Here is a 22,657-nt window from a genome sequence, read left to right as displayed (position 1 = left end):
TAACATGTCAATTATTTTTTACTGATCTAAATATTTATAATTTACTTAGTTTCATATTAGAATAAAATGAGTTCGGCCTTAATAACCTAAATATTTCTAGATAATCAAATCTAAATAAACATGATTTTATAGAAAATCATATATCTTTAATTGAGAAAGCTTTAAATGTCAAATGATTATTTTGTCTATGTATAAAAATATTCCATCTACTCTGATATATGACTAACATTAGTTAATCTATCTTTGACATTATTCATCAGAAGTTCTTGTTAGTGATTTATTCACATAATTTATATGAAACTTTTTCTTTAAGTAGTAAATTTTTTAATGTTTGAAAAAAGATAGTATTAATACTTTATGTATCAAGTATTCTCTAATATTGAGATGGACACAATACGATCAAAAAGCTTCAAAGAAGATATCTCACAAATAAAAGAATCTGAAACAAAAAAATATGGAGATTATCTTGAAGATTACATAAAAATTTCTCTTTGGATGTACTGTCGCAACCGAAATCGCGACGGGACGACGAACCAAAAAAGAAAATGGGTTTGAAAATAGATTTGGAGTCGCCACCATAGTTATTTTTGGAAAACTATGGAAAACCATAAAAAGAAAGCAAGTCTGCGAAAAACCAGATTTTTGGATCCAGGAGTCAGTTACACGTAGGAAATGTGTTAGCACCCTACAACGTCTGCCCAAAGGCGGTACCCTTAATTAAACATGCAAAGTTGATGTGGTCATCAAGACATTAATTTTCCCCAAAATAATGAGACAAATAATACTATAAAGAAACAAAAAAAAAATGGGTCCGACAAGGATTGACCTTGGTCCTACGTATTCTCATTCAAAATGAGAAATCAGGGTTACGTAATTCTTTAAGAGAAACGATTTGGAAAACTATTTTGAAAATGATTTAATTTTTTTGTAATTAAACCTAATAAGGATTGACCTTGCTCCTACGTATCTCACAAGGGAGAATCAAGGATCACGTAGTTCTTAAAAAGCTTGTTTGTTTGGAAATGTTGATATTTTTATATTTTGAAAATTTTATATTTTTTGGTATTTTTGAATTATTTGAAAAAATAGCGTCACACGACGCGAGCAACCAGACAGACACTCAAAAATTGAAAGAGGAAACTAATTTTGATATTTTTAAAAATTGAGTGTCACATGGTGCAAGCGACCAGACAAACAAAATAAGGTGGAAGAAAACATTTTTCATTTTTTAGATTATTTATGTTTGTAATTTTTATGATTTTCAAATATTTTTTGGTTTTTTAGGAAAAAAAAGTGTACGAAAAGATGGAAAAAAATGAAGGTAAACAAAATACAAAAAAAAAAAAAGTGCATGGAGGGTGTAAGCATACAACATAGTGGAGTGCAATGAGTAAAAATTTGAAAATAGAGCAAAAATACAAGGAGGGTGTAAACTTTGAAAATTTGGGGTGTAGTCAGCAAACACAATCAAACCCAAAACAAGACCAACATAAACATGGGGTGCGAGGTTATCAATTATGGTGGTGCGCGAAGTAAAACATGAAACAAGTGTGGTAGGGGTGCAAGGTTAGTAAACATCAGGGGGTAATCGCATCATAAAATTAAAATAGGCCCAAAAATGTAGGGGGTGCACGAAGAAAATAAAAGGCAGAGCCAAATCAAACAAACACTAACTAATGTGGAGTGTGTGCAGGGGTGCGGGACTAACAATTATGGAGGTGTACAAAGTAAATGATAGAAAAAAAACAATCAATTCTACAAAATAATGGGGTGCAAGGATTATTCCATATCACATGGTCCATACCCATACCAATGCCAAATCAATATATAATTCAATGATTATCTCATTCCTCAATCATGACCAACGCATATTTAAAAATAATAACAAATAAATAACATACAATTGACATACATAGGACTTGAACCCAAGTCCTTTCACACAATAAAGTACTCTCAACCATTTGAGCTAGTACTTTTCAACGTCACATAAATCAATTTTAATGCCATAAAGCCTCCCACTACCCACATTTATTAATTAACTATTTATTTAATTAATTAAATTCTACGGGTCTTACAAAAGACATAGGTCTAGTAATAACAGAGACCTTATGTTAACCTCCTATCTCTTTTTTTTTTCCTTTTTCCTTTTCTTCTTTTCTTCTTTTGTTTTTTTTCCTTTTGATAACACAAATATTGATTCTTTCTCAAACTAAAACATATTTTTTACCTTTTCATCTTATTAATTATTTATTTATTTATTTTTCTCAATTGAACTTTTAATTAACTTATTTCTATTATTATTTTTATCATTGTTATCCGGACGAAATTAGGTGTTGACAAGTGCCAACTAAAGATAAATATACATCATGCCAAATCAAATAACTTGGAACCACAATTGTCATTTGCATTAATGTTAGACAAAAATATGAATAAGATATAGAAAAAGAAGGAAACAATGAACAAGAAGAAACAAAAGCTCTATAGATTAGATTTCCTTTTATAGTTAAAGATGAAGATATTGATCTGGACAAAATTTGAACTAGAATGATTGAGAAGTAAAGAATCTCAAGAGGTCATATTTCTAGCATACCTATAAATAGAAGGTCAAGATGAAGAAAGAAAGAGACGAAAAATAATAAGAAAAAGAAAAGAATGGAACATGAAGTTAAAAAGATCAAAACAAAGAGTGTGTGTCTACAACGTCTATATCAATCATCTAAAGTGCTAATGCAATTCGTATAGCTTGAGAAAAAATAGGGTATGTGATAAACTATTGTAATATTCTTCAGATAGTGAAGTGAGCTTAAATTTATTCTCTTACTTTGAAATTTTTTTCTTATACGCTTTCTTAATCTCAAGGAGAGATTAAGAAGGTTACTTGAAAAGGTTATACTCATTATACTTGGAGAAGTTGATACTCGTGATACCTGGGAGAAACTAAGACTTGTGTTACCTAGATATGTCGATACTTGTAACTTGAAGAGGTTTGTGTACTCACTATAATTAAATTTTATTTCATTAATGGAACCTCTTAAATAGTATGCTTAAGATAGAACTAGACATAGTCATAGGTTTAGATAAACCAATATAAATTCTTTGTGTGGTTGTTCTTCATATCTTTGCATATTATATAATCTAGTCAAATCTATAATCTAGTCAACCCACCCCTTATTGATCCCAATGGCACTATCAATAAATACCTTAATTGACAAATTATAGAAATGCATATTAAAATATCTCTTATGGAAAAAAAAGTTCCATAACGAAAAAATGGGATGTCTTATGGAATAATTATTTTTTCTTTTTGAATACATTTGAAATAAAAGAAAAATGTTTTACATTAATTATTTGGAATTTATGGAATTGGTATATATATATATATATATATATATATATATATATATATATATATATATATGATAATTTAATTTGAAGTTAATAACTTTGTAAATACACAATTTTATGTTTTTTAGACTATACAATTAGAAATGTTCATTTAACACTTTTACAAAATCAAATTCTAGAATACTACGATAAAAAAAAAGAATTATAACAAATATAACAATACATAGAGAGAAAGAACATAAGAACGATCAATGAAGACTCTATTATATTCTATTATGAGATGAGGTATATATATATAATGTAGGGTCACAAAGGGAAAGAGAAATAAATCTATAAAACTGTAACAAAATGCTAACAGAAAGTTATAGCTAAGAGCCCCCTCCTAGCTTGGAACAAATGTCTTGAAACTAAGCTGGAGAGAGTGCTTTAGTGAATACGTCGACAAGTTGAAGGGAAGATGAGATAGGCAAGAGTTTAAGCAAACCATCAGTGACTTTTTCACAGAAAATGTGACAGTCAATATCAATATGTTTAGTCTGTTCAGGGAACACTTGATTTGAAGAAATTTGCAAAGCAGAGTGGTTGTCACAATATAACAGTGCTAGACGATGAAAAGAAACATGGAAATCAGCAAGTAAGAAGGTGAGCCATTGAAGCTCACAAGTAGTGGAAACAAGTGCCCGATATTCATCCTTAGTAGAACTTCTAAAGACCGTAGGTTGCTTCTTGAAGCGCCATGATATTAAGGAAGAACCAAGCTAAATAAAAAAAAAACAAAGATAGAGTGACAAGTATCAATGCAACCTGCCCAGTTTGAATCACTGAAAGCCTTGAGTTGAATGAGTGTTGGCAGAAAGAAAGATGTTGATGCCAATGTTCCTTTCAAAATCAAAGGATATGAAAAGCAACTTGATAATGATCCTAGGAGATGACATAAACTAGCTCAAATTTTGGACATCATAGGTGATGTTAGGACGAGTATGAGTTAAGTAGATAAGTCCACCAATAAAATGGTGATAGACGGAGTCATCTAGATGAGGTTTACCCGTAGTAGAATGGAGACGCGTATTATAAGCCATAGGAGTGGAAACTAGACAAGATGCCAACAAACTATGATCAGATAATAAGTCCAGAGTATATTTACGCTGACAAATATGAATACCAACTATTGTACGAGCATCCTCAATGCCAAGAAAAAATCATAGATTGTCAAGATCCTTGATTTTAAAAGTGGAGTCGAGAGAGGTAGTAATGCTATGATTTCAGCAAGATCATCTCCGGCCAAAACAATATCATGAACATAAATGAGAAGAGTAGTGATTTGAGAATTAGAAAACTTGAGAAATAAAGAGGGATCAAAAGCAAAGGAAAGATAACCATGACTAACCAAAAAAGAAGAAAGTTATGCATACCATTGACAGTTGGCTTGTTTAAGACCACCTATAGAACGTTGAAGTTTACAAACATGTCCAGCATATAATAGAGGTAACCCGGGATGGGGTTGCATGTATACCTCTTCATGAGGATCACCATGAAAAAAGCATTATTAACATCCAATTGCTTATAATGCCAATTATGGCTAGCAACAAGGGCGAGAAGAAGTCGAACAATAGTCAACTCGGCAAGAGGGGAGAAAGTGTCAAAATAATCAAGACCTTCCATTTGGGTATACCCCTTTGCAACTAAACGTGTTTTATATTGTTCAATATAATCATCTATGTGACGCCCCGACTACTATACTAAATAATTATTATTTGATAAAAAGATATGGAATTAATAATTTTTTTCCCATAAGATTATCCTTGAGAGAACATTAATAATAACATAACTTCATATTTATATATTTAGTTTACATCTCTATAGTTGTTCATGAAATATTACAAAAATATATATTTGTAAAATATTAAGAGTTCTACATCAGAATAGAAAATTATCTATATTTTTAATATCTCCTAAATAGAAATTATCCATGAGTCAATCTTCAGAAGATCCACCAATAATATCCCGAACAACTCTCACTGAGCAGGTTCCTCTTCTGCTCATGCAACAGGTACATATAAAAGAAAAATATGAAAGGAGTGAGGTCTTTATAAGCCTTAAATATGAATCTTAATAAACTCAGCAAACAACACAGACACTGGGGGCCTAAATTTGGACCTACAACCACAAAACTTGATCTTGTTTTACCAGACATATGGATCCATATTCCACTTCTAATGATTCAATCTGAACATCAAAAGTTACTTTGGGAAGTGATTAGGTAGTTGAGTATTTCTCATAAAACATTGGTACAATCATAATTATTTCTTTCTCGAGAATATTAGCCATTCATCGGCTCACAAAAGAGATATATACTCACTACCTAACATTGGTGAAACCGAGCAGGTATCGGATAGTCCCAAGTTTGGCCTATGAATATCCTAGTCCAGTGCGCTATTCTGAACTATCCAGATATTCACCTACTTGGTAAAACTTCCCTAGACCCCACCATGGTCCCTGCCTTTCATCCCGCAGTGTACCAAACTGTGACTTCCCAAATACAACCACTTTGACACTGGTTTAATCTCAACTTATTGAAACCAGACTTAACTCTTACTTAACTAACATACTCTTGGATATTTTCGAAGTTCATAAAATGTGATGACTATTAATTCATGTCATTGTATAAACTATACACAAAGAATATAAAACAACGATAAAATGTACATGCAATTTTCTTCTATCCAAGCTCACCGAATAAAATAATATTTACTTTCACTTCACATTTATTTATTTTTAATTATAAACTAATGATAAAATAAGAATCAAAGTAAGAACTTTAAATACATAATTAGATAAGGATTAGAACGTTATAAATAAATATAATAACAAAATATAAATTAAACAGGACCAGTGTGTAAATGGAGATAAAAATAAAATAAATAAATAGGACCAGTGCGTAACTGGAGATAAATAAAAAATAAAATAAATAAATAGGATTAGTGCGTGACTGGAGATAAAAATAAAATAAAATAAATAAATAGGACCAGTGTGTAACTAGAGATAAATAAAGATAAAATAAATAAATAGGACAAGTGCGTAACTGGAGATAAATAAAAAATAAAATAAATAAATAGGACCAGTGCGTAACTGGAGATAAATAAAAAATAAAATAAATAAATAGGACCAGTGCGTAACTGGAGATAAAAATTAAATAAATAAATAAATAGGACTAGTGCATAACTAGAGATAAATTAAATAAAATAAATAAACAGGATCAATACATAATTGGAGATTAAATTAAATAAATAAATAAACAGGATCAGTGCATAATTGAAGATTAAATAAAATAAATATAAAAGGATAATAAATGAAAATAAGTTAAATGAAAGTAAATAGAATAATATATAAGTCAAAATAAATAAAAGTTTAATATAAAATCCATGAGTTTATCAAGAGTAATATAAAAAGAGCTTAACCTCACTCCCCTCTTACCTTATCGATTGACAAGGGCACATTAATAATATTTGTAGAGGACTAAGATCTCTTTGAATCTTTACTCTAAACTTTCTCTCTCTTCTTTCTATTTTGCTTTCTCTTTCTCTCTCTTCTTTCTTTCTTTCTTTCTTTCCTTCTTTCTTTCTTTCTTTCTCACTTTCTCACTTTCTCACGTAACCTTCATTATATATATATATATATATATATATATATATATATATATATATATATATATATATATATATATATATATATATATATATATATATATATATATATATATATATATATATATATATATATATATATACTTATCCTTTTAAATCATCATTGCATTCATTAATTAAGAGATAATGTTTATCTCTTAGGTTCCTTTTTTTTTCCTTCTTATCTTTTCTCATGATCTTATCTTCTTCTTCTTCTTCTTCTTTTTTTCTTTTCTTCTTATCTTCTTATCCTTTCTTATTCTTTTCTTTTCTATATTATTATTTTTTTATCTCTTTTAGAAAATTCTTCATATATTTTTTTTTACACACACCTATTTAATTAAAATATTTTTACCTAATATATATATATATATATATATATATATATATATATATATATATTATATTTGTTTTGTTTTATTCTTATTGTTATTTTCAATAAGTAAAATTACATCATGATAAAATATATTTTTAATGTTTAAACTACATCATAATAAAATATGAAACATTAGTAAACATAGAAGATTTTCTAAGTGTTTTATTTAAAATAAATAATACAGTTTATTAAAAATAGGGATGTTACAATCTACATGTTGTTTAATCTTAAAAATCCAACGACACACGATTGCAGTTTTATGTGGAGGTAAGTTAGTGAGAACCCAAGTATTGTAAAGTAGTAATTTCAGCATGCACAATCTTAAACCAACAGTCAAATTTGACAACTTCAGCATATGTCTATGGTTCAAATACAATGGAAATGGAATGATAAAATGATGAAAAGATGGTGATAAACAATGGTAAGAAAGGACATGTTCTAGTGGATAACGGACAACAAGCGTAGTGGTACCAATTGATGTAAAATTACTGTGAAAATCTTTCAAATAAGTGAGTGGGTGATGAATACGTGTAGAACGACGAAGATCAGGGGTAGAGGAAACAGGTAAAGGGGGAGAAGAAGTGGGTGGAGAAAAAGTGTCTAAAGAAATAGAGGAAGGGTCATGAGATCTAAAAGAAGAATGTTGAGGTAATGAAATAAAATAAAGGTGCTGGATAGATGAAGGATGAACAAAAGGGAAATAATCCTCATAAAAAACAACATTCTGAGAAACATTGATGGCATGAGAAAGAAAATTATACAGTAAGTAGCCTTTAGTGTGGGATTGGAATCCTAGAAAAATGGAGGGGTAAGCACGAAGGTCAAGCTTCTTATGTTGAGCACTAAGGGTACTTGCATAACAAAGACAACCGAAAATGCAGAGGTTAGAAATGTCACATACATGATGGTAAAGCTTTTCAATTGGTGAGATATTGTGCAAAAAAGGAGTAGGGTTGCAATTAATGAGGTAAGTGACATGTTGAAGAGCAAAGCACAAAAAACTTAAAGGAAGGTTGAATTGAAAAAGTAATGCGCGAGAAACATTTAAGAGATGTTGATGTTTATGTTCAAGTATGCCATTTTGTTGTGGGGTTTCAATGCATGTAGTTTGATGGATAATTCCTTTGGAAGAGAAATAAGCACACAAAAAATTCAACACCATTATAAGTACGTATGACTTTAACAAGTTTATGAAATTGATTTTCCATTTGAGTAATGAAATGAATTGAATAATATGAGAGTGTGTTTCAACTTTGGAAAGCATGAGACAAATTCAAACACAATGATTGTGATCATCAACTATTGTTACAAAATATTTGTGACCAAGCATGGATGTAGTAGAGCATGGACCCCAAATGTCCATATGAAGAAGTTCAAAAGATGTAGTAGCATGTGAAGTACTCAAAGGAAAAGATAATTTGTGTTTTTAGCATGATGATCGCTACTCAACGAAGAATATGTTTGTTTTATAACTTGTAAACGGGTAGGGGAAAGGTGACTAAGACAAAACTTCCACAAATCTATAAGTATATTATTACATTAGGGTTGAACTATGGTAGTGTGAACTGAACTATCAAGTGTAGAAAGGAAAACTAGCATGTATAAGCTAGAATTTACATCAATTATTCCAATCTTATGTTTGTTGTTTGTGTCCTGTATAATGCAAGAATGAAGAGAAAATATTAAATCACAGTGAAGAGAATTCACACGTTTAGAAATGGAAATGAGATTGAATGTGAAAGTAGATATATACAAAACATCGGTGAGATAGAATGGAATAAAATGAACATGTCCTGAGTGGGTAACATAAACTTGTTCACTAGTGGGAAGGTTAATAATGAGAGGTTTAATAGCCTTGAAAGAAGAGAAATTACTTAATGAGGAGGAAATGTGATCAGTAATCCATGAATCTAATATCCAGGTAGTTATGGATTGGAGTGAAATTTTACTTGAAGAAGAGGAAATAGACCATATCTAATTGACATGAGATGAAGACATTGTTGAAGTGACATTGTTTAGTTATTATATTAGAGCTAGTAGTTCTTGATATTAATGTGGAAAGAAACGAAAATCTTGAGTCTTAGAAGCCTTTTTATTGATCATTCCTCGTGACAACACCATTCTCAATCATAGTATTGTTAATCACATGTTTTAAATCATGAAATTTGTGGCCATGGGGAAAATCGTGCTTACGATAGCAAACATCGACAATGTGTCCTAATTTTCAGTGATGAGTACATAATTTGCCACCACGAGTGTATATTTAGGGTTCTTCAAATTAGGAAACTCATGTTTGCAATAGAAAACGTTCTTCGTATGCCTAGAACGACCACAATGGGTGTAGGAAACCGTGTTAGCGGCATCAATCATCGAGTCAGAGGGAGAACATAATGGGAGTGATGAGCTGGCATTCTTATTGAACGACATAGGAAAATATTCTAGAGATGGAAGGGAGAGGATCCATAAGTAAAATATGACAGCAAACATTACTGTATTGGTCATTTAACCCTCGTAGAAACTACATTCCTCGATCTTCAATTTTTCGTTGAGCAAGAAGAGGTTATACCTTGCAGCAACACTTACTATGACAGGTACACACTGGGTCTGGATGAAAATTCTCGTGTTAATCCAACACAACTCTAAGTTTGCAGAAGAAGTCAATGATAAAGAGATCACCCTATTTCATCAATGATACCTCATATTACAAATCTGAAACATGTAAGAGATCTCCTTGTGCATACTATGATTTGAGATCCTTCCATATATCTTCGGCGTTGTCCAACCAAAGAATACTGTGATGGATGGGAATAGAAACATAATGAACGATCCAGAACACAACCATGTTGTTGCAACTTTGTGAAGCGTTACGCAATGGATCGAAAAGCGGTGGTGTCGATGTAGTGCCATTAACAAACTCAACCTTATTCTTTGCACTGAGAGCAATAAGCATAGATCAACTCCAAGAATGATAATTTGTGGAATCAAGGAGAGAGAAACCAATGTTGTAGCTGGATTCTCATTAGGATAAAGGTAAAGATAACTATGCACACTAGGTGTTTGATGATCGGTCATAATGACAAGTAGGGAAAGAAAAGGAGCGGAGCCAAGCATATCCCTAAAAGATACGGGCCTAATATCATAATAAATATAACAATTAGAGAGAGAAAATATAAGAATGATCAATGAAAGCTCTACTTTATTCTATTATGAGATGAGGTTTATATGTACAATGTAGGGTCACACAGGAAAAGAAAAATATGTAAAACTGTAACAAAATGCTAAAACAAATTCTAAGAGAAAGTTATAGCTAAGAAAATATACTGTAATATATTTATGAATTATGGACTGTGTTAAAATAATGAAAGTGCATGAACAAATAGTTTAATTTGAATAGTCTCTTGCACCCCACAATTGCTAATTGCATCCCACACCATCAAGGAAAGACTCAATCGGTGTATACTAATGTTGTTATGCCGCACCACTGCTATAGAGAAAGAAGAAGAAGAGATGAAGAATACTACAAAGGAGGAAGAAGAGAGAAAACGTGGAGAAAAAACTCTTTCTGAAAACACATTTCATGAAGGGATATTTCGAAAAGCTTGTTCTAGAAGTCTGTTTTGGAAAGTTTATTCCAAAAATATCATTCCAAACAGCTTGTTCTATACTGCATTTCATGCATTCTAGAAATTTGATTGTGAAAGTCTTATTTTGAAAATCCGAAATGCTTATTTCGAAAAGTTTGTTTCAAAAGGTTTCTAGAACGTATCATCTAAAAGGTCCAAAGTCCATTTTATGGTGGGTAAAATGATTATTTTAGAAATTTGATGGAGTGTGCAAGGAAATTGTGGGGTTCAGTGAGTAAACTCTGAAACCAAGAGGAAGAAAGTTGCAAAATCATGGCTCTTTGTGCAACTCGGTCCTTGACTTTTGCATTTTTTCCTGCCTGGAAATGCATAATGACGAAACTCTTTTAAGAATTATTTTTTAGAAAAAACTATGCGTTCTGATTCACCATTTAGAATTTTTTTTTAAATATTCCTGAATATATATATATATATATATATATATATATATATATATATATATATATATATATATATATATATATATTCGAAACATTTAATTTAAAAAATACTTTTAGATTTAAAAATATCTTTAAGAAACATCTCATTTGAAATATAAAAATATTTTTTGAATTAAATGTTCTGAAAATTATTTTCAAATTAAAAATACATTTTAAATACTCACTCCAAAATATATATTTTTTTAATTTTTTAGATTGGATATTTTAGTATTTTAAAATTTAAAAACACCTCTCGGAACATTCAATCCATCAATAAAAAAAATTAAGAAATGTAAGAGATGTAGATATTTTTATTATAATTTTATTGAGAGGTGATTTGGGAACTACTGCTTTTATTGGACTGCAGGAAAAAAAAATGGGTGCAGGAAGCGGAGGAAAGTTGCAAAATCTTGGGCCCAATCATCATTGACCCAAAATGGAAAAATCATGACCTAAAACAAAAAAACTTTTATTTTGGAATAGTAAATTAGTGTTTTGAGAGTAAGTGCAATTTATAACCCTCCATAATTTAAATAAACCCTAATTGTTTTCTTCTTCTCTACCACAGTTGTTCCTCGCACTATTGAACCTTTAGCCAGTGACTGGAGCCGCATTCATGCTGTTGTCGTGTTTGGAGAGGTAGGCATAGTTAAATGTGAGTTTCCAGAGGTGTTAGTTAGTTTTCGTAAGGTCATATATACGTTTTTTTGTTAACATTTCAGGTTCATAGTTAGAAAAATATTTCGGATATGGAAATGTTATGCAATCTATTCTTGAATTTCTTTTTAAATATTTATATTTTAAAATGTAGAATCCATACTATTTATAATAATATATAAAAAAAATACTTTCTTGTATCCACACCTCATTATTTTAATTTTATTCTTAATTATTTTATAAATAATATATCTAAATTTAATTTTTTTTTGTGATTTTAAAAGTTTCTTTTATATATATTTTATTATTTTAATTTTACATTTAAGAATTATTTTAAAAATTAATTACATATTTTTATTAATCTTAATTTAAATTTTTATAAAAATTAAAAAAAACGAACATGACAGCTCATATATTTTTGTTGGTTAATTATAATCCAAATTATGTGAAAATATAAAAAAACACAAACCCAAAAGATCTCCAAAAGAAAAACCAAAAAAGGGCTTCTCCCTACACCCCAACCCTTTCTCTTATACCTCTAACACTTTATTTAATTTCAGCTTTGCCCATAGTAAAAAGGTAACGAAGAAAGAGAAAAATCAGTAAAACCCATACACCCCTACAACCCTGCACCCCAAAGAGAATATGCTTTTCCTGGAGCCTTGCACCCCCAAAAAAGAATCTCCTTTTCCACGTGAATTTGACCTAATAGTGCGGCGGATTCCATTTAAAATTATTCTCATCCATTCTTTGCCGTTTCCTTTTGTATTGGAGTAGATCTGAGCACCAACAACCAGCAACAAGCAGTTCCGTCCACATTTCATCCACACTCCATTGGCATCAAATCCAGTTAAGTTTTTCTCAACCATTGATTCATATTTTTTTTTATTTTTCGTGAATGATGAACCTGGTTCATGAACCTAAACGCGGTTGTCTGCAATATGTGCCATATATCCATCTTTTAATCACTTTAATCCACAACCCATTTAATTTGAAGACCCATTTTATTTTTCAATTCAGTTTGCCATTACGGATGTCGAGATCCGTTTCAACCCATTGACTTGCGGATGTCGACATTCGTTTCAATTTTTTTTTTGTTTTGGTGCATTGTGAATGTCGACATCCACTTCAAAGTTTTCAATTTCGGATGTCGACATCCGTTCAGGTTTTCTTTCATTTTGGTGCGTTGTGGATGTCGACATCCGCTTCAGAGTTTTCAATTGCGAATGTCGATATCCGTTTCAGGGTTCTTTTTTTGTTTTGGTGCATTGCGGATGTCGACATCTGCTTGAGAGTTTTCAATTGTGGATGTTGACATTTGTTTCCATTTTTTTTCTTAAGTTTCAGTCTTTTTACATTTTTTTGAAATTTTTTATGCATAGTGAGTTTTTTTTTGTATCATAGATAACATTATGGAATCTTAAATTGCAATTAATTTCTGGATCATTGGATCGTGATTGTTATGAGTGGAATGCTGGAAATTTTAAAATTTGAATTTGAGAGATATTCTTGTTTCTTGGTGATTTATGTTTGCTTACGTGTTGTTATATTTTTTGTTACTGAAAATTTGAAACTTTCAATTATAGATATGGTTAGGACACGAGGTAATTTATCTAGACGCGGTTCACATGATGCACGCAAGAGTTCTGCACAAGGTGCTGCACAAAGGAGACCGACCGCTTCAACTGGTAAAAGGGGTCAGCACGAGGCTGATGTTGTTGAGGATGATGTTGTTCAGCATGAGGCTTCCAATGTTGCTCAGGACGAGGAGCAGGGGATTGGTAATGATGGTGCAGGATTTTCAGGTGGTCCCTCTGATACATCTTTATTGACTCGGTACCAGAATCATGTTGCACGTATCATATGGGAGGGTCAAGTTAGTAAGAAGTTTTTATAAATGTTTTATTTTATTATTGTTATGTATTTTTATTGTTTTATGTTTCTTTTTTCTTAGGATTGAGTTGTGAAACTAGTCTCCCATATTAAAAAAGTGAAAAGATTTGGACGTCCTCACCCTTCTGTTCTCCCTTTTGTTGTAAATTTTGGATTATCACCTCTGTGCGATATTTTATATGATTATCCCGATACTGGGTTAATCTTGGGTTTCGTGGAGAGATGGCATCCTGAGACTAATAGTTTTCATCTACCAATTGGTGAGATGACTATCTCTTTAGATGACATGTGGTCGCTCCTTCATCTTCCCATCACCGGAGAGTTTTGTTCAACTAAAAATCTTGAATATGAAGATTCAATTCAGATTATGATGACACTTCTTGGTATTGATCGGGCTATGGCTTCCGATGAGTTAAATCATTGTCGGGGTGCACAGGTTAGACTTAGTTGGCTGAGAGACCTCTATAAGAGTTGTTGTGATAACGAGCTATGGGAGTTTGATGCACGTGCATATCTTTTGCACCTTGTAGGGTGCACCATATTTGCTAATAAAAGCGTCATTTTTGTTCGGACCTATTACTTGGAGCTGATTAGAGATCTCCCTACATGCCGTAAATATGCTTGGGGAGTTGCTGCTCTTGTCTATTTTTATGAGCCGTTAAGACATGCTAGCTTTGCAAATACAAAGCAATTAGCTAGATATCTACCTCTTTTACATGTACCCACTTATATTACATTTATTTGAATATTTTACTTATTCTTTTATATCACAATAGTTAAATGAAATGCTATTTGATATAGAATTGGATATACGAGCACTTCCCTGCATTGGGAAGGAAGTAGTTACGTGATACATATGTAGAGACTGAACCTCGTGCAACACGTTATGCCACTGGATGCGTTACTTCCACTATAGCTGATATTAGAGTCCAGTTGGATGTTTTAACATATGATGGAGTAATTTGGTGCCCATATGGAACACATAGAGCTGGTAGACCACTTGTTGTATCTGCCATGTTTTCTGGCTTCCTCAAGCTTGGTATCCTTGTTCACCGTCATCTGTCGGAACATGTGTTACGACAATTTGGGTTTATGCAGCCTATTCCACGACCGCCAAATTTCCTTTCTATGGTGGGCTTTGCTACTATTGATGATCGGTGGAGACGCTACAACCAATTTGTCGTAGTTCAGGTGGTCCCTACGCCAGCTCCATTTTCATGTGTGGATGGATATTTGTAGTGGTTTAGGAGGGTCTCCCATCCCTACATTGTACGCGGAATTAAGGACGAGCAACCCAGCCTTGTGGTTACGCCCTGACTTCATCGAAATTTGCTAGATGACATGCCAGTTTAGATGATGAAGGATTATCTTGTTCCTTTTTAAGATTATTGAATATGGTGTGAGTTGATTAAGAAAGCTAAGCGAAATCCCCACTGGACATTAAGATAGCAAGCAATCTAGATGTGAAGGTTCCTTTCACAAAGCTCAAGAGAAGAAGATGATGGATTGATTCAAAACAAAAAGGAAATGGAAAGCAAATAAACCATAGAAAACAAAGAACAATTAAAGGAAGAAGAAAACATAAAATGGAAAGGAAAGAAATGGTAAAAATGTGAGAAGCATGCCACTACAAGGCTAGGCTAGAAGCCATGGCAACCTTGAAGATGAGTGGATGTGTGCCGCCACTTGCTATGCAAGATAAGGCTTAAAAGTATTCACTCCCAAGGGAGGAAACTCTCACAAATGGTTGAGACACAAGAGTGTTTTTACTTCAAAATGTTCAACCCTTTTACATGTCTAGGAGCACCCCTTATATAGAAGAGTTTAGGGGCCTCTAAGCAAATAAAAGATACTTAAGGATGTCTCTACAAAAACCTAACCCTAGCTTCTAGAAACTAGGTCAAATAAGGTTACAAAAATGAGAGACAAAAGAGCCAAGTATGGTGTGTGCAAGACTAATTTCGTTCTAGCACAAAAGGAGACAAAGAATGTGTCTCATATGTCTCCAAAAAGGGGTCAAAGTGTGCTAAAAACAAAGGAGACCAAAGGTACATAGGTACACTTGCTTCATGCCTTTTACTTTATGCTTTATGCCTTTGCTTTACTCTCTCCTCCACATCATTTATGCTCCCCAATCACCATGCGCCACCTAACATTGCTTTCTTACTCCTAATTAACCTACAAAGCAAATAAGCATAGATTAGCATGTTGGCTTAAGTCAAGTCAACTATAGTCAACAAGTCAAACCTAGTCAAAGGTCAACAAGTCAACTAAAGTTGATTCAACTAAGTCAACTTAGGGAATCAAAAATAACAAACACAAATGAAAGGGATGAAGGATTAGTGAACTTCCTTTCTAAACATGCTTAGTCTTCTTAAGCATGTGCCTCCATCCTTGGTTGGGGTCAATCCTTCATCATCAGAGGACATTAGAGTCATTGTAACATCCCTAGTGAATATTACTTGATTTATATTAAATAAATATATAAAGAAAACAAGCGTCACAATCTTATTAAGTCTCATACTCGAAAACTACATAAGTTTAAGATTTAATGCGACAAAATTTTAAAAGTAATTAAATCTAAAGTTTTTACAAGTTCCAATAACACTATAGAAACACTAATAAAGTCCTAGCTCTATCCCAACTAGCCCTCACTTTGTCTCCTTAGCACCCTCGGCATCACCTGTAACACGATCTGCTCCCGTGTAACAAATTACACGATCATTGTCATTCACAAACAGAAAGGGTGAGCTCAAAAGAATATAAACATATATTAAATACATAATATAAAACATAAACACCCAATTACATTCTCAGCATTTGACCCTATTCACATCCTTGGTACCCCCACGACTCTTAAAACCTCCAATTTACTCAGCAAAATTAGCCATGGACTTAGGATTCATGATGCTCACACAAACCTGCCCGCTCGTGGTCCTGTCTTTACGAACCTCCCCGCTCATAGTCCTACTCTACGGACCTGCCCGCCCGTATTCCAACACATGTGATCCACCAGCTACGTACCTCCTCGCACGCAACATCTTTCAACTGTGAGCACAGAACATACGAACCTACCTCGCTCGTATCCCCACAGGAGAGTAATTGAGTATGAATCTCCCCGCTCATACCATCACATGTTAAACACCATCCATGAACCTACCCGCTCATGGCACAGCATCTCCTGATCCACGTTTCATCAGTGCGTACAAACAACACACACAAACTGCACTAAACACGTTTGGGCTAGAAGCCTTAGCTTAAGCGACCAGGCCTGTCTCGCTTAGGCTAAGCTTCCTTGCCTGAGCGAGCGTGCTAAACTGGTTTACCTGCGAGGTCTCGCTTAAGCGAGTCTCTCCTCGCCTGGGCGAGATCGCCCTTCGTCTAAAACCCAAACTCTCACCTAGGCGGCAAGTTACCACAACACCAAGTTAAAACGCGAGGTCTTGCTTAAGCGGGAGCCTCTCGCCTGGGCGAAACCGTGTCGCCCAAACATCATCCCCCTTGCCTGCACGAGGGCCCCAAAACAAAATCTCACACCCTCAATTTCTCGCTTAGGCGAGAGGTATTCGTCTAAGCGAGTTAATAGGTCGCCCAAAACCTTGACACTCCGCTTGAGCGAGTAGTTCGTGCAGAAAACACAACTTTCGACTCTGCAACTCTCGCTTAGGCGAGCCTGGCTCGCCTCTCGCCTGAGTGAGATTATCAGTCTGGTTCACTGTTACACGCACGCAAACACCCAAACTATGCCAACACCCCTTTCCAAAATTGACATTCAATCCCCTTTATCGTTCCAAAAGTATGAACCTATTTTGGACCCCAAAATTTGATCCCAAACGAATGCAATTGAATCATAGTCACATATAATACCCAAAACTCCATTATTTCCAATATGCGCATACAAGAATGATATGCCCGTACATCAGCCAAGGTTCAATCCAATCACAGAAAGCATGTAAATTTGATGACAAAGAGACATATAATCATGCTTAACACTGCAGTAATAGAATCAATACAATCACAATAATTTCTCACACAGAGGAGCTCCCCTAACTTGGAATTTTCGTGGTTTTTAATTGGAATTGTGCCTCTTCCCCTAAAGTACCAATGCTCCCTCTTTGGCTTTTCTCAATTCAGCTCTCAATTGCCCTAACACCCACGGTTCTCTCCAGATTTTCGCACCCCTCTGCCTATACCAAAATATAGCTGCCAAAACCCTTCCTCTCACCTCAATTTCACCTTATATAGACATCCTACTAGTAGGTTTAAGTGACAAAACGAAAAACTTAACTTAATGGTGATTTATTTGTTATTCAAGGCCCATGATTTAATGATTTTTCAGCCCCTTTGGCTGCCTCTTCTACTAGGTTTCCTCCACCCTTCCACATTCATACCATAATCCATTATTTAGCAAAAAGAGAATTAAAGTTGGGTTACCAAGATTCGAACCCATACCCTCATAATACAAGGTCAAACCACAACCAACAACCCAATTAACACTTTATGATAATAAGCACAGATATAGTATTACATTATCACCTACTTTGCTCTCACATGTTATATAAAAAAAATAGTAATAAAACAAACATCGGATAATTAGCATACATAGGACTTGAACCCAAGTCCTTTCAACATAGCTAAGTACTCTCAACCATTTGAGCTAGTACTTTTTCACACCAAAGCATTCCGCATTAAATGCCTTAAAGGCATCCATTACCCGCATTTATTAAATAATTATTTAATTAACTATTTAATTTTCTCAGGTCTTACAGTCATCATCTTCTGGTTTATTGGTATGTTAGAAATTTATTTGTTCATACTATTAATAACTTAAATATTTAACATTATGTTGGTATTATCGCAGAGTGCCATGAAATGCATTGTCAGTGATCTTCAACAGATGATAGATTGCAGAGATGTTAGTGAGGGCACAATTGCTTGGGATTGTACGCATGAGTTATTACAGATAGCTCGTGATGCAACAGAAGAGGAAGAGACTAGAGGAGGACGTAGTGTTCGAGGACGATGACCATCTACATCTGGATAGTAAATTTACCTTATATTTGTATTTGATGTTAGAACTTACATTTTTATTGGATTTTATATTAAGTAATTCCATATATGATTATTAATCCAAACGTCTATTTTGTTAGCAGTAAGGTCAAAATACATTTGTCCCTTGGCCAGAGGAGTTAGTATTTTATATATTAGAAAAATAATTACAAACGTACTTTTTAAAAGTACATTACAATATGAAATTTCCTAAAACAAACTACAATAGTCAAATATTTAATACAATTAACAAATATCAGTCTTCCATAACATCTACATAACTACGATCCACTCCGTGTAATTCTACAAATGCATGCATTTTATTTCTATAAAATGATGCCCATGCCTTTGCCTTTGGGTAACAATTGCTAGATGATATGATATCCACCATTGGTAATGGACAACCTTCTTGTAGACGAACCTATAAATATGTAATTAGTCAATAAAGAAATTAAGTGCTTTGAAAAAAAAAAGAAAGAACTATAGCTACACAAAATGAGAACCATAAACATGTCCGATACAAATTAGTCGATGTTGACTTTGCGTACTAGGTGGGATGTATGAAGTGGAAAAATCGTCAAATTCTGAATCGACAATAAGCACACGAGGATTACATTATATCGATTAGCAATCGCATACCCCATGTCCGGTATAGTCATCCACTTGTCTCGATTAGCCTATTTATAATTAATTAGATTATAATCAAACAAAATCATAAAAAAAATTAATAAATAAGTTTTAACATTAGTGTATAGAAGTCATACCCTTGATGGTGAATGAACTAGCAAAGACTTTCTTAGTTCTTCTAGACGATCATAGCCTTCAACTAATGTTGCATATTCATCTTGCCATTGACTAAGTTCTTTGTACAAATCATGTCTGATTAGTGGCCATGACTCCTCACCTATACCCAACAATAGAGCAATGCATCTATACCCACAATGACCATCAACCACTACATCCACAACATCCATTATGTAAGGCTAAAAAATAGGATTAAATTGTTCTAGCATGGGCATTTTCTTTTCATGAATTACACCTTTGGCCTTCAACTTGTTTTCTGTTTTTGTAACACATGTGTCTTGTCTGGATGTCTCAATGAAGCGTCAACATGCTCAAAATATAAGGGATCACGCTTGGTTGACTTCTTTGATCGATGACATTTAGGTGCACCCTTCGTTTTAATTTTACTCACGGGCGGCAACATCGATGTCATCGAAGGGCAAACTATGTCAAGTAATTTTTATTTGATGGTCACTTTTCCTGCAATGTCAACTTCTTTAAAATGATTGAGCACCAAATCAAGCTTCATTTGAATAGATAATTGGCCTTCAGGTTGTGAAGAGAACATATTTGAGAAGCTCAACCTAGTTCACATGACATGAATTTCTTGTAGAGGAATCATCTTAGGGTCATATCCTACTAATTCACAAGCATATGGAAGACCATAAGTCTGTCTCAAAATGCAGCACAACGACTAGTATCGAATCCAATTTTCTTAACTTTTTCTAACTCTGGAGCAAGGAGTGCTAAGGCAAATTTAGAAACATATACCACTAATCTTTTATAACTCAATGCCTTGTAAGAGTCACTCATAAGATTAAGACTTCTTTCAAAAGACGCCTTTATTTCGTTATGTTGCAAGATAATAACGTTGTGAATTTCATCCCAACACGAACAAAGGTCTTCCATACTATTTCCAAGAACTTTCTTGAGGCTCTAGTGAGCAGACTCAACCCTAATACAATTTATACATGGAATCATATAAACCATTAATAAAAAAATGAATAAATAAGATGCAAACATATCTGTTTGATGTTGTATTCCCTAAATGCAAAACCTTGTTCGTCTATGCCTTCACAAAGTATTTCTTATAAGGAATGATCCACGAGTCATTAACATATTCAAAGAATAGAGGTCATGACTGGCAAACAAGCTGAAGATGATTAACACAATCGTTAAACTTAAACTCATCTTCACAGTCCATAACATTCTCTCATGCTTGCAGCACAACATCCCATGCATCAATAAAATTCACTAACATTTTGCACTTTGCATGCATATTTTTCTGAATATGGAATGACATAGAAGATGATAACACTCAGGGAACACAATGCCAATAACATTCATTAAAGTCAGATCCCTGTCAGTTACAATGACTTGTGGACCATCCTCGAACGTCATAAACAAACCTCTTACCCTCTCAAGAACCTAAGTGAAATTATTTTGATTTTCACTTGATGAAAATGCAAACGCGGCTGAGAAAGTTAATCTTGTTGACGTCCACCAACAATCTCAAGCAATGACAACCGATATTTGTTGGTTTTGTAAGTACTATCCATTAAGAACACAATATTGAATGAATTTAACAACTTCACAGCATCAGCATGGGTCCAAAACAGATCGCTAACCACCTCAGATTCATCAATACATATACTAAAATGGATATAGTTATTGTAAGACCCGGGAAAATTAAAAAGTTATTTAATTAATTATTTAAATAGGATGGGTAATGAGAACATTTAAAGTAATAAATGTGAAGAACTATGACGTGGAAAAGTACTAGCTCAAGTGGTTGAGAGTACTTTAATTGTGTGTGAGGACTTGGGTTCGAGTCCTATGTGTGCCACTTGGGTGTTATTTAAATTATGCGTTTTTGTGTGTTTATATATTGAATGCGTGGGGATGATGATAAATCCTTAGAATTGTAGGAGTCATCATGAAACATGTGTTGGTTGAATGGTTTGGCCTTGGTTGGGGTATGTGCATGAGTGTGGGTTCAAACCTTGTTGAGAACTAACCCATTTTTCTTTTTGCCAAAATTTCGTTAACATGAATATGAAGGGGTTTAAGAACCCTAGCAGCCAATGAATAGGTAATTCAAAGGGCTGGATGCATCATGTGAGGGGACTTAATTAACCATTAAGCTTTATTTTATTTAAATTTCCGTTTAGTGGTAAAAAGGGGTAATTAGAAAGGTAGTGAGTAAAGAAAAGGAAGAGAATTAGCAAGAGGAGGGGTATTGAGACAGGAGTGTGAGCGTTGGGTGGAGAGCAGCTGGTGTGGGCGTATTGCAGAGAGGAGTTGGAGAGGAAGAACGGTGTGACGGGTGCAAATCAAGAGAGGAGGAGGTTTTGCTTCAAAGCACACTCACCAATTCGGGTTTGGAGCGAGGATAAGAGGTAAGGGGAGTTGCTTCGCGTGCTATTATTCGTATTCACCTTATTATGTCTTGTGTGATCATAAGTGCATGAATTCTCTGCCTGGTGTGTACTGTTTTTGCGTTTTCTGGGTTCTGCCCAGAAACCGCCTGGCGGGCATGCATGTGCCGCCAGGCGGTTCATCAGTTTGTGTGTGGATTTGGTTCCTGATGGCTTAAACCGCCTGGCAGGGATGAATGTCAGCCAGGCAGTGCGACAGTGTTGCGTTTTCTGTTAGGTTTGCGTTTTGCACAGGAGCGTTGGGATTTATGATTGTGACTGTATGCGTTGATAGTATGAGTTGGTTAGAATTGGGGTCTGGTAAAGTTTGAGAATACTCCTTTATAATTTAACATGGATAGGGTTGGATTATTGGTATGGGTGGAATCCG

General features: G+C 33.7%; 1 protein-coding gene across 1 annotated transcript; it reads left to right on the top strand.

Annotated features, from left to right (window-relative positions):
* The first annotated feature begins 12,717 nt into the window (after positions 1-12,717).
* On the top strand, positions 12,718-19,185 carry LOC114181720 (uncharacterized). The gene is made up of 3 exons (XM_028068253.2): positions 12,718-12,973; positions 13,711-14,000; positions 18,879-19,185. The coding sequence occupies exons 2-3, from the start codon at positions 13,713-13,715 to the stop codon at positions 19,041-19,043; spliced, it is 453 nt and encodes a 150-aa protein (XP_027924054.1). The 5' UTR covers positions 12,718-12,973; positions 13,711-13,712; the 3' UTR covers positions 19,044-19,185.
* The last annotated feature ends 3,472 nt before the right edge of the window (positions 19,186-22,657 follow it).

The sequence above is a fragment of the Vigna unguiculata genome, chromosome 4 (genome assembly GCF_037176805.1).
Source record: "Vigna unguiculata cultivar grain cowpea cultivar isolate G323 ecotype 2 chromosome 4, ASM3717680v1, whole genome shotgun sequence".
Taxonomy (NCBI): Eukaryota; Viridiplantae; Streptophyta; class Magnoliopsida; order Fabales; family Fabaceae; genus Vigna; species Vigna unguiculata.
This window is presented reverse-complemented; position numbering and strand designations above follow the sequence as displayed.